At 41.7% G+C, this 12,162-nt stretch overlaps 1 protein-coding gene across 5 annotated transcripts in view; it reads left to right on the top strand.

Moving 5' to 3' along the window:
* Positions 1-10,434, top strand: part of tln2a (talin 2a) — a 48,022-nt gene extending 37,588 nt beyond the window's left edge. For 2 of the 5 annotated variants that reach the window (XM_072661166.1, XM_072661165.1), the window contains exons 48-58: positions 129-254; positions 1,809-1,925; positions 2,491-2,676; positions 2,775-2,882; positions 3,019-3,124; positions 3,932-4,056; positions 4,843-4,968; positions 5,132-5,194; positions 5,320-5,502; positions 5,778-5,903; positions 9,554-10,434. In XM_072661166.1, the coding sequence (XP_072517267.1) occupies positions 129-254; positions 1,809-1,925; positions 2,491-2,676; positions 2,775-2,882; positions 3,019-3,124; positions 3,932-4,056; positions 4,843-4,968; positions 5,132-5,194; positions 5,320-5,502; positions 5,778-5,903; positions 9,554-9,682 (1,395 nt within the window). In that variant the 3' untranslated portion in view covers positions 9,683-10,434. The other 3 variants (XM_072661167.1, XM_072661168.1, XM_072661169.1) reach the window with 2 other exon arrangements.
* Positions 10,435-12,162: the final 1,728 nt, after the last annotated feature.

Here is a 12,162-nt window from a genome sequence, read left to right as displayed (position 1 = left end):
TTATTTCATAATAATTTGTCATGACCGTAAGAAATTGTCATTGATGACATTCACAGATGTGTTTTACAGATGCAAAACAGGAAAGGATGATATGATATTGTGCGTGAGACAACGTTTCCTTTTCATAGGTCGTGTTGATCAATACCGTAAAAGATGTTGCTAAAGCTTTAGCTGACCTTGTTGGCGCCACCAAGTGTGCAGCGGGCAAAGCAGCAGAAGACCCATCCATGCTCCAGCTCAAAGGTGCAGCAAAGGTACATAATGTATACATATAAAAATTGGGTACTAGTCTAGTCTAACAAGGAATTATTTTGATGAACAGTACAAATTATTGGTTAAAATGTGTAGTGCATAGTAATCATTGTGGGGGAATTTTTTATAGATTTTTCATTTCATGTTTTTAGTTTTAACACGTTTACATTTGGAACTGTCTGGGGAATAGGAGCAGAGAAGTGCTCAACAGAAGTGCTTCACACCAGCCTTAACAGTGGGCTCAGAAAATCAGTGTGATCAGCATAGGACATCAAAGGCAATGAAAACATCGAATGGACATCAAAAAGGACAGTTAAAAAAGCATTGTGTGTGAATGCGTGGACAAGCAAATCCAACTACCACATCAGTAGTAGCATTGAAAGAATTAGGAAACAACAGGAATTCAATTGCCTCTTAACTCAGATTTGTGAGAATTATGTTATTGTTATAATTCATAATGTTTTCCCCCCAAAACCTGACTTTTTGTATAAAAAAATAACTGTGTTACGTGTGTTGTTTCCCTTAAAATAGTAAGTACACTACGTGGACAAAAGTATTGAGCCACACATCAATCTTAAAATTGAGCCATTTCATTCAGTCCCACAGGTGTATAAAATCAAAGAATGGGTTCTTCTAATAAGCTCTTTGAATTCCAGCACTTTCCAGTACTTTAATAGGATGCCACAATTGTAACATGCCAGTTTATAAAAAAAATCTCTCCTGGATATTCCACCATCAACTGTGAGTGGTATTATTAAAAATTAGGATTTAGAAACCACAGCAACTTGGCCAGTGGCAATGGTAGACCATGTAAAGTTAAAGAGCGGGGTCACCAAATGGGGTCGCAAAGTGCATAAAATAAAACGTGCTCTGCTAACTCAATAATTACAGAATTTCAAACCTCCTCTGGCATTAATATCAGTCTCTGGAGTTTCACGGCATGGCTTTCCATGGCTAAGCAGCTGCATGCAAGCCACACAGTGGCAAGCGTTGGATGGAGAGATGTGTAGTACACTGCCACTAAACACTAAACTAAGTGGAAACATTGTCTGTGGAATGACCAATCGCACTTCTCTATCTGGCAGTAAGATGGACATGTCTGGGTTTGATGAATGTCAGGAGAATGTGTCTGCATTGTTTCAATTTTAATGTTTGATGGAGGAAGGATAATGCTTTGAAGTTGTTTTCAGGGGTTGGACTAGGCCCCTTAGTATTAATGGAGGGACTTTTTAATACTTCAGCACACCAAGAGAGATATGCTTCTAAGGGTGTGTGTGACAGGGGCCCTGAAAATGTTGTCGTTAAGTATTTTTGCTAAATATTTAGAGCTGTTGGGCCCAATGTAATATCTTTTCATGGGGCCTAAAACCCCTGGGTGAAATCCAAAATCTTGTAGTAAAATAGATTATTACCTGTGAAAGCTTTTGTAGTTGGAATGTGTAGGTGTCTCAGTATTTTTGTCTTTTTGTTTTTGTGTAGTGTATTTAATATATGTATGTCATCAGATGTTCAAAGCTACAGTCTACCTCTCGCTCCTGTGTCTGTGTGAGAAACAGGTGATGGTAACCAATGTGACATCTTTGCTGAAGACTGTGAAAGCAGTGGAAGATGAGGCAACTAGAGGCACCAGAGCACTGGAGGCTGCCATTGAGTATATCAGACAAGAACTCATTGTAAGAATATTGTGCACACCCAAACAATGACCATTTCCTTCAGTGTAATTTAGGCCTAATGAGACTGTTGCAGTTTTCTGCGCAAACAATTACAGCATGGCAGATACCAGGTACACAAAATATTTAAATGATATTTGCACTAATATTTGAGTGTCACTCAAGCATGTACAGTGGGGCAAAAAAGTATTTAGTCAGCCACTCATTGTGCAAGTTCTCCTATTTAGAAAGATGAGAGAGGTCTGTAATTTTCATCATAGGTACTTCAACTATGAGATACAAAATGGAAAAAAAGGAAAGGGAAAAGGAAAAAAAAAAGAATTTTTTTTTTTAAAGAATTTATTAGTAAATTATGGTGGAAAATAAGTATTTCAACTCAATACTTTGTAACATAACCTAATACCAAGCTTATACCAGATGCTATTTTTGGGGCATAAATTTGGAGCCATTGAATAGGTTATATAATTAGTCTGCTTTTCATGCTTTGTTGCAACCTGTGGTCTTTTCAACAATACAATAAACACTGTTATGCTTGATGCGAAATGCGACTTAATTTTGCCTTATTTAGGTTTTTCAGTCTAAAGAAGCTCCAGGAAAATTCAGCACTCCAGAGGAGTTCATTCACATGACCAAAGGCATAACTACAGCAACAGCTAAAGCTGTGGCTGCTGGAAACTCCACCAGACAGGAAGATGTAATCTCAACAGCTAACCTTAGCCGCAAAGTTATCTCAGACATGTTGACAACATGCAAGGTGTGTGTATGTTATATGTATATATTATTATGCATCTTATGCAGTATATGCAGTATGGGAGTGCTAAAATGTTGTTTTTTTGTGTGTGTCTGTCATAGCAAGCAGCATTTCATGACCGGGTAAATGAAGAAGTCAGGAGCAGAGCTCTTTTGTATGGGGCAGAATGTACCAATGGCTTCTTGGACCTATTGGATCATGTGTTGCAGGTACTTGCAGACATGAGCTCATTACCTCAAACCTATGCACAAAGATTATAATATCCAGGTTTATTAATATTTATAAAGTGAATTGGGCACGTTATTTTATATGATTATTTTACAATCTTGCTCTCTGTATTGGTAGGTCCTTCAGAGGCCCACACCAGAGCAGAAGCAACACCTGGCTTGGTTCTCCAAACAGGTAGCTGGAGCAGTTACTGAACTTATTCAGACAGCAGAGACCATGAAAGGTAGGAATGGGGTGAGTTTTTTTTAAATAACATTTTGTGAGTTTAAGAATTGTAACACTTAAGAACTGACAATATCTGACAGTTTACAGTTGAAAATCGGCAATCATATTTGTCAGTAAAGCACTGTTAAAAAGTTTTCAACTGTTTAAATCATATTGAATAATAGTGACCAGTATTATTAGTCCAGTTATGCCAATACTGATGCCTTAAAATCAGTATTGTTTTTGTTAAGTGAACAAAGGTGTTTTTGTCTCCTTTTGCACCAGATGAGGGTGAGTAGCATTCAGACCCAGAGGCCCAATTTTTTTATTCCTTTCCTTAATTTTCATTGTTCTTTTCACCATTTTATATTTTATCATTTCCAATCCATTATGTCCCATGTGAATTCAGATGAGGTGTGATTGGGGAGTCTTTAATTTAGATTTAATTTTAATAGATCTCTAATCTATCTAGAAATGAGCAAAGGTAACCATTTCCCATGAAACCGTTTCTCATGAATCTGCTCACTTGGTAAACATATTGGGTAATGCTGTTGATTTGTTAAGCTCAGACCTTTTTTTAAGTGTTTATGTATGTTCTAATAAGGGCTTTCTGGTCTGATCCAGACCTTGTTTTAGTTACTCATGAGTGAACAGAGTAATGTTTTGAGCGGAGTTGATCATTAACATCTTTAGTCTGCAATCCTGCTACTGGAAGAAAACAGGAACTTTGTCTATATGTGAAATTTATGATTGGTGTGACGTAATTATCCCGATTTGTTAGATTGCTGTTTGGTATATGTTTGGTGTATGGGTGTCTGTGATTCAGGCACTGAGTGGGTTGACCCAGAGGACCCTACAGTGATCGCTGAAACTGAGCTGTTGGGAGCTGCAGCATCAATTGAAGCAGCTGCCAAAAAACTGGAGCAGCTTAAACCTAGAGCTAAACCAAAGGTACACTCACACATACACATGCTTTAGGTCAGAAATGGTTAAGTGTATAGTCTAATTTGTTCAGTGCATTGTAATTCACTTCAACTACATATCAAATGTATTTAAACAGTGTCCTCCCACTGTTTAAATACTGGATAGATAGAGTATGTTTCTTAGAAGCATTAATCTGTAATTGATCTTTGAAATAGTCAACTGTGTGATCTCTTAGAAGAGGTTGCCCCACTGTTTGCCCATAAGGCACATATGAACCTGTTGGTATTTTTATTTGTTTTTATTTGCCAATGCTACATATTACCTTTGACCACCAGGGGGTGTTTTACAAAGTGAGGTTAAATTGTCATTTAAAAAGCAATATTGACAAAATATATACTAATCTAAATGTCCTCTGCACTGAACACCTTGGACTTTCCTATTGTACTGTGTCTTGTTCAATCTAATAAGAGCTGTCACACAAACCCTTTTCATGTTGGCACAGAGAAGCTGCTGTCTATAGTTTGTTATGATTACAGGAAGAGGCATTGGCAAGTTAAAAAATAACATTGGAACCACAGCTGAATTAATAATGAGAGGGTGTATGTATATTTGAGTCTGTATGTATAATTTTGAATTTGTATTGATTTTGGAACATGCCCAAAAATATACTTGTGCATCCATACTATTAGAGAGGAAAAAGAACCGTTTAAAGAAATAATTGTATCTGTCATGGTTATTACATGGTAAATTCATTTTAATTTTTCTTTTGTTTTATTGGCATTAACTAATAATCTGTATGTTGACTCTTTGCAGCAAGCTGATGAAAGTCTGGACTTTGAGGAGCAAATTTTGGAAGCAGCCAAATCTATTGCCGCAGCAACTAGTGCCTTGGTCAAATCAGCTTCAGCTGCCCAGAGGGAGCTTGTGGCACAGGGCAAGGTAACATGTCTACACTTACACACAAACTACACAAAACAATACACACAACATGGCTAATTATATAGAGATCAGTGAATTGCTCTGGTTATCTTTTTAGTAAATGCAATATGAGTTTTTAAAATATTCATAATGTTTAAAATATGTCCATGATTTGTCTCCACAGGTGGGCTCCATCTCTGCTAATGCTGACGATGATGGCCAGTGGTCACAAGGACTAATATCAGCTGTGAGTATGAATAGCATCATGGCATTATTATTACAAAGGTGTAGGTTGTGTGATTCAGCAAGACATGCATCATTCTCAATCCAAATTAAGCATGTTGTTGAAGCTGTGCTATGGCACTGTTACAGGCACGCATGGTTGCGGCAGCAACCAGTAACCTTTGTGAAGCAGCAAATGCATCTGTGCAAGGCCATGCAAGTGAGGAGAAGCTTATATCCTCAGCCAAGCAGGTAGCTGCGTCCACTGCCCAACTGCTCGTGGCCTGCAAAGTGAAAGCTGATCAGGACTCTGAAGCTATGAGGAGATTGCAGGTAGGAAATTAACTTATGAGCTGTATAGTGTGTCGGACATATTGAGTGTTGGCAGTAAAAGTTTGTTTTTCAGTGCAAACCCAGGTGGTAACAGTTTATTCACAAGAGCAAAAGTAAAATAATTAAATATTATCATTCATATTATTATCAAGTATTCATAGACTATTTGTAGAATATAATATTGAATACTTGTCTTGTTGGAATTGATTTAATTAATATAAAAATGAGTTCTCTTGACAGATGACCAGGTATTATTGTGCGGTTGTTCTACACAGGCTGCAGGCAATGCAGTGAAGCGAGCCTCAGATAATCTGGTGAAAGCAGCTCAGAAAGCAGCCTTTGACAAGGCAGATGATGAAAATGTGGTGGTCAAGACAAAATTTGTTGGAGGAATTGCTCAGGTGAACTCTTTATTTCATAATTATTTGTAGTGTTTTATTCCATAGTTTGTCACATTCACATACTGATGATTGCCGTCTTTCTTTTTTTTTTCTTTAAATACACTTACAATAAACCTATTGACTTCAGGCATGCTTAAAATGGGTACTGAAACATTTGGACATTTGCCTCCATTTGTTATGGCGTGTGTGGCCAGACAAAGACAAGAACACCACTCACAGAAATGGAACTGAGCAAGATTTATTAAAAAACAGGGATACAAAATAAGGTGCAGTGAAACCAAGGTGCAGCAATCTATGGGGCAAAACTAAAACTCAAACAGAACGTGACAAACCAAGCGGTGAAAACAACAAACCTGGGACTGGGAGGAGCAGGGAGCGATCTGTGAACTACTGAGATCAGAACGTGGAAAGGGGACAAAGGAAAACCACAAGCCTAGCTTGGGAAACAGGGGAGTAATAACGGAATCGAAACCTCAAGCCTGGCTTGTGAAACTCTAGTCTGGGTCTTACTAAAGACATCCTGCATATCTAAATCAAAATTAGAGAACAATTTATGAACACTTTTGCTATTTTGCAAAAACACAATGATCATAATTAGAGAACAGCAATGACTGTAGCACACTGCTCTGGTGTGATTTTGGTCCACTCTACTTGCAGTTTCTTCCACAGTTCAGTAACTGTAGTGGGTTTCTTTGCCATAACTTTATCACCAAGGATTTTCCAGAGGTTTTCTACTGGGATTAGATCAGGACTCTGAGCTAGCCATTTCTTAGTTTCAATATTTTCCGTTTCAAGGAACTGCTTTACCCGTTTTGCTGTGTGACAGGGGGCATTGTCATGCATGAAAATTGCTGGCTGATTGAGTGACAAACGCAAGGAAGGGACCATGTGTTGTTGAAGGTTCTGATACACACTTGCATTCACTCTGCCATGTAGCTGTATGAGAGGCCCAACTCCTGCTGCTTGAAAACCTTCCCCAAACCATGACATGTCCTCCTCCACCTTCTTTACACACTTTGGGCTCAGTCTTTCCCCAGTTTGTCGACAAACATAATGTTTCCCAATCAGACCCAAATAAATTAAACTTGCTTTGATCACTTAAGTGAACTCTGGACCACTTTTCTTCTGTCCACACAACATGCTCCTCAGCAAAGGTTAATCTAGCCTTTTGATTCTTTCTGCTAGAGGTTTGGTCACTGCAGAGTGGGCTTTCAGTCCAAATGCTCTTAAACGTCAAGACACTGTATGACGAGATGGGTCCTTACCCTGTTCAGTGCTGAACTGGCGAGCAATTCCAGCTGCAGTGTTGAACTGATTACCCATGGAGATTCTCCGCATTATCCTGTCCTCTCTTGCATTTGTCTTTCGTGGACGACCAGCCTTCTTGGGGGACTTGAATGAGTTTGTGGTGTTGTAAAGATGCAGTATTCTAGAAATCACAGACTTTGAACGACCAACTTCTCTTGCTATGGCTGATAGGGTCACCCCTTTAGCCTTCATCTTGACAACCTGCTGACGGAGGGTTTTAGTCACTTTGGAACGGCTTTCCATCTTGCAAAGTCAGTGAAAACTGGAAAGTTATGCTGCCAGCTGTTTGTCAGATAATTAAGGAAATTAGCACCAGGTGCCAGATTAACACCAACAACTTGCAGGTGTCTGAAAGTGTTCTCTAATTTTGATCAGTGTTTTTCAAATACCTCATTTAAGTTTTTTATACTGTGCTTTAGAATATATGCAACTGTTTAAAATACTGCTCTCCTGTTAGGATCAATTCACATAGAACTACATAGTGACCATGACATTTAGGAAATTGTGTGTTGTTCTCTAATTTTGATCTCCAGTGTATGTACTCTGGGGCAGGACGACCTGAACCTCAGGTTCAGGGATCTCTACTGTGGTAGACATGAGTCGGAGGGGGGCAAGGTCCAAACAGTGATCCTGACAATACAGGGACCAGGACACGATTTCCCTTTTGGGTCTGGAAATGTGGGGGTTGTGTTGGCCTAGCCAAGGCAAACCTAGGATCAGGGCATGATCGGAGACCGGGAGAACTAACAGGGAGGTCTCCTCCTTGTGGAGAAAGCTGACAGCCAGCTTCACCTTGGTGGTGAAGTGGGTTATGGGTTTTGGACCCATCAGGTGCCCGTCCAGGGTGGGGATGCGGAGAGGTCTCTTGAGCGGCTCGCCTGGGATGTTGAGCTGGTCCACGATGTCCGCTTGCAAGAATCTGCCCTCCACGCCGCAGTCGATTAATGTTGAAACAACACCAGTCTGACAACGTGATCGACCGTGCTCCCAACCCCTTGATGGGTACACTCGCCGCTCTCCGGTGATCAGGCGGGAACCTCCATGCGAGTGCTTCCCGCAGTCCCTTCGCTGATGTCCCGCTTCCCCGCAGTAGAAGCAGAGTCCCTCACTACTCGTGGCTAAAGTGCGGAAATAGTGCGCATAGTGGGCTGCCGAACGAATGCCCTGTTCCAGCCACAGAAGGAGATCGCCCTTCGTGAGCCCTTTTCAAATGTTTTTTCAAATGAGCCCTTTTGAAATGTTTCTGATACTCCGAGAAGGGCCTTTCATGAAGTTCCTCCCAGGTGACGGTGGCCCAATCCAGAGCTCTGCCCATGAGACCGGATACCATAAAGGCGATCTTCGCCTGGTTAGTGCCGGCTGGTTGATTACTGAAAAATACAGAGCACTAAAGCAGGAAGCCCTGCACAGAGCTCTGGATCGCCAGAATATGCATCAGGTTTGTCCACCAGATACGAATTATGGGATGGAGTGACTGGGCTAGGAGTATTAGTGGGCTCCAATGAAGCTTGTACCAGCTAGTTGGGTGACTTGCTGCTCAGGCTGTTCGAACCCAAGGACAGTTCTTGGGGCAACAGCAGAGTGTGTCGGAGTCTGTTGGTCACCTGGCGCAGTAACAGGCTGACCAACAGACTCCGACACACTCTGCTGTTGCCCCAAGAACTGTCCTTGGGTTCAAACAGCCTAATTCAAGGCTTCCATCCCTGCTGTTCAGAGGGTTTTGGCCATGAAACCAGGCAGCTGGTTCTCCAGTTACCCCTTATGTAGAGCGCTGCTCTAGTTCTCAGTTCTAGTTTCCCTTTAGTATCGCTCAAGCATGGCTTTTGGCTGTTTAAGTTATCCCTGTTGGTTTCAAAGCAAGGCTTGCGGTTTTGGTTCTGTTATTACACCCGGTTCCCAAGCTAGGCTTGTTGTTTTCATTTGTCCTCTTCCCACGTTCTGATCTCATTAGTCGCGCCCTGCTCCTCCCAGTCCTTGGTTTTTTATTTTCATGGCCAAAACCCTCTGAACAGCAGGGATGGAAGCCTTGAATTAGGCTGTTCGAACCCAAGGACAGTTCTTGGGGCAACAGCAGAGTGTGTCGGAGTCTGTTGGTCACCTGGCGCAGTAACAGTAACCTTAAATGCTCCCAGTCCCAGGTGCATATGAACACGAAATGACCACAAATGAGCCGGAAGTCCTTATGGGCCTGTGGGCAGTGCCTCGGGATCGCCCCGGGGGAGGGCACAATAATGACTGTGGTAATTGATCTTGAAGAGAAAGAGATTGAAGGAAAATTGGGAGTACGTCTTTAAAGCTGCACTGGAGAAATGTTCTAATGTGTGTTTTTGTTACCTTCTTAGATCATTGCTGCACAGGAAGAGATGTTGAGGAAGGAGAGAGAATTGGAAGAAGCCAGGAAGAAGCTTGCTCAAATCAGACAACAACAGTACAAATTCCTGCCCAGCGAGCTTAGAGGGGATGAAGACTGAATGGCCACAAATTAGCTGTGTGTGTGTGAGCGAGAGAGAGACTATGTTTGTGTTGATTAAGGTATTCATAAATTAAGTTGGCCTCTTCTGGTGATGAATTTTAAGACACAGTGCAGAAATTAAGTTTTCAAAGGTCTTTGTTTTTCTTTAAAACACATGTAACATCACTAAACTAGTAAGGGCCTTCAGACCCTATGTACACTATGTACAGTTTATTTATTTAAATTATTATTATTATTATTATTATTATTATTGAAAATTAAAGAAATGTATATATTATCCTTGAGTTAGGAAAAAGGCTTTGGTGTTAATCGCAGTCAGTGATTCCAACTTAAGTTACATGGTGTGCCATAAGACTGTTGGCTAGCAAAAGTGCACAAGTATTTCTTGATCTTTTAACTGATACAATGTTTAAGGTTGGCATGTGAATTGCGTTTGTGCTGTGTCTTTTAAGGCTTGTCAAACTGACTATCAGACAGTGGGGTTTGGCCAACAGTCATGCCCTGCCCATTTGTGTCAGTCTTAAAATAATAGTGTCTTCAGCAAAATGTCTCTTTGACTGCTATGAATGTAAAAGCTTTGTAAACATATAAAGCTGTAAGCTGTAACTTTTCTTATCCTGGGCATTTTAAAGAGAATAAATAAACAGTGCTATATAACCACCATGCAAAAAGATGACATGATATGCTTCTGTACTATCTTTATCCACCATATTTTAATATTTTCTTCTTCTTTTGTGATTTGACATATATGGTGAATGAGTCCTACAAATATAAAAGGCTACAAATCTGCTCCATTATTTTCAGGTTTTATAATGAAAACTGCATAAAGAACATCCACATGTAGCCAATACACTGAAAAAGCAAAAAACTTAACTGTAATCACAAAGTTTTACTGACAATTAATGTTAAGTTATGTAATAAATGAAAGTTCGAGAGAAGGCCCACTGGCCTACTGCTTGCGCCTTCTGTTTTTTCTCGTCTCTCTCCTCCTCTCCCTGTTGCTGCTTCTGCTGGTACTGTTCTCTGTGCTGTTTCGCTTCCCCCTCCCTCAATTGTCCTTCCCCTCTCCCTCTCCCTGAATTTGCCCTCGCCTTTTCTATATATCGTGATGTCCTATTCTTCGCCTTCCCTTCTCGTTGCTAGGAATTGGACCTGGCAACTATTCTAAATCTGGCTGTTCGTTTTGGTGGGACTAGTTTTTACGAGTACCATCAGCGCTTTTTTGCGAGAGCCGCGGCCCCGACTCCAGCAGTGGAATCTCCCCACGAATCTCACCCTGGACTTGGAATTCTACTGCCGGGTCTTTGCTGGCCGCACTGTGCTTTCCCGTGAGGCTTGTGGCTGCCCCGCTTATCCCGCTTCTTCCTGCTCCCTTGTTGACGCTCTCTTTTCCTCGTTCCGGCCACCCGCACCCCCTGCTTGCGCGGCTGGGCCCGCTACCCGATAGTCTTCCTCCAATGCTCGTGATAGCCACAGGCACCAGGTGTATTTCCTGGACAGACAGCAATAACTTCAACCATGTTGGCTGTTTCGCATCCTCTTGCAGACTGCTCCATGTGCCTGTTACCTTCTGGATGGTCTCCTTTTCGGGTTCTTGTTCTGATGTCTCGTCACTTTTGGTGAAGGAAGTATCTGAGGGATTCATGATTGCCCCCCCCCTTTTTTAATCCAATCGAATCAAGTACTGGCAGGAAGCGTCATTGATCTTTCTGCCCCACATGGTTCCGCTGAGCCCCCAGGCAACAGCCTCATTTCCAGTTCGGATTTCTGTCTCAGCTATGCCACTGTAGACCACGCCCTTACCTTGATTAAACTGGCTGGTCGTGGTGCTTGGCTGTACAAGACCGATGTCGTCTCTGCCTTCAAGGTCCTACCTCTCCACCCTGATTTCTGGCATCTCTTTGGGGTCTTCTGGGATTGCAAATTCTACTTTACTTTTCTATCGGTTGCAAAAGTAGTCCAAAGATTTTCAATGCCCTCGCTGAGGCCCTTTGAGGTCCTTCAACCTCCCTTGAGTTTCTTTGCATTACCTTGGACTCCTTTCCTCAGGAGAAACTTGACCGCATTACTCACTCTTTCTCTGCTTTTCTCAATTCTCCTAGCTGTACCAAACAGCAGCTCCTCTTCCTTCTGGGCCACCTTAACTACGCCTCCCAGGGCCGCTCCTTCATATATCACCTCCTTCACCTCGCTTCTTCAGTCCAATCCTTGCATCACAGAGTCATGTTGGAAGACTCCTGCCTACTGGAGCTCAAGTTTTGACTTGCCTTGCTTCGTCACTGGAATTGCATATCCTTCTTTTATGGCGATGTCGTTGCCGACTCTGCGGACATCCAGCTCTTTATGGACGCAGCTCCTTCTACCGGCTTCGGGGGCTACTATAATGGTCGCTGGTTTGCCTCTCCCTGGCCTGCTCCATCAATTTCTTTACAAAACTCATTACCAGTTTACCTCATTCATCCTCCAACTACCCCCAGG

The sequence above is a fragment of the Salminus brasiliensis genome, chromosome 17, assembly GCF_030463535.1.
Source record: "Salminus brasiliensis chromosome 17, fSalBra1.hap2, whole genome shotgun sequence".
NCBI classification, from domain to species: domain Eukaryota; kingdom Metazoa; phylum Chordata; class Actinopteri; order Characiformes; family Bryconidae; genus Salminus; species Salminus brasiliensis.
The sequence above is the reverse complement of the archived record's forward strand: the minus strand, read 5'-3'. Positions and strand labels throughout refer to the sequence as shown.